Below are 208 nucleotides of genomic sequence, written 5' to 3'. Positions count from 1 at the left end.
GCCCGCGGGTCCCAGTGGTCCCCAGCATTCCCAGCCTCCCGGCCACGTCCGCGGCGCGTTGTCCCCAGATGCCGTTGGTGGCCACCAGCACGGTGTCACCGCGCTCCAGGAGGTTGAGCAGAGCGGCCTCCATGGCACAGTGGCCGGTGCCGCTGAGGGCGAGGGTCAGTCGGTTCTGCGTCTGGAAGGCGTACTGGATGCCCGCCTT

General features: G+C 70.2%; 1 protein-coding gene across 1 annotated transcript in view; it reads right to left on the bottom strand.

The window, feature by feature from the left end:
• The window catches only part of AGXT (alanine-glyoxylate aminotransferase), a gene marked incomplete at its 5' end in the record, with an annotated part of 3,233 nt that extends 3,028 nt beyond the window's left edge, over positions 1 to 205 (bottom strand). The window contains one exon of the mRNA XM_008943670.1: positions 33 to 205. Coding sequence (XP_008941918.1) covers positions 33 to 205 — 173 coding nt within the window. The remainder of the gene's footprint in view (positions 1 to 32) is intronic.
• Between the last annotated feature and the right edge of the window lie 3 nt (positions 206 to 208).

Source organism: Merops nubicus, unplaced genomic scaffold, assembly GCF_000691845.1.
Source record: "Merops nubicus isolate BGI_N331 unplaced genomic scaffold, ASM69184v1 scaffold42807, whole genome shotgun sequence".
Classification (NCBI taxonomy): domain Eukaryota; kingdom Metazoa; phylum Chordata; class Aves; order Coraciiformes; family Meropidae; genus Merops; species Merops nubicus.
The sequence above is the reverse complement of the archived record's forward strand: the minus strand, read 5'-3'. Positions and strand labels throughout refer to the sequence as shown.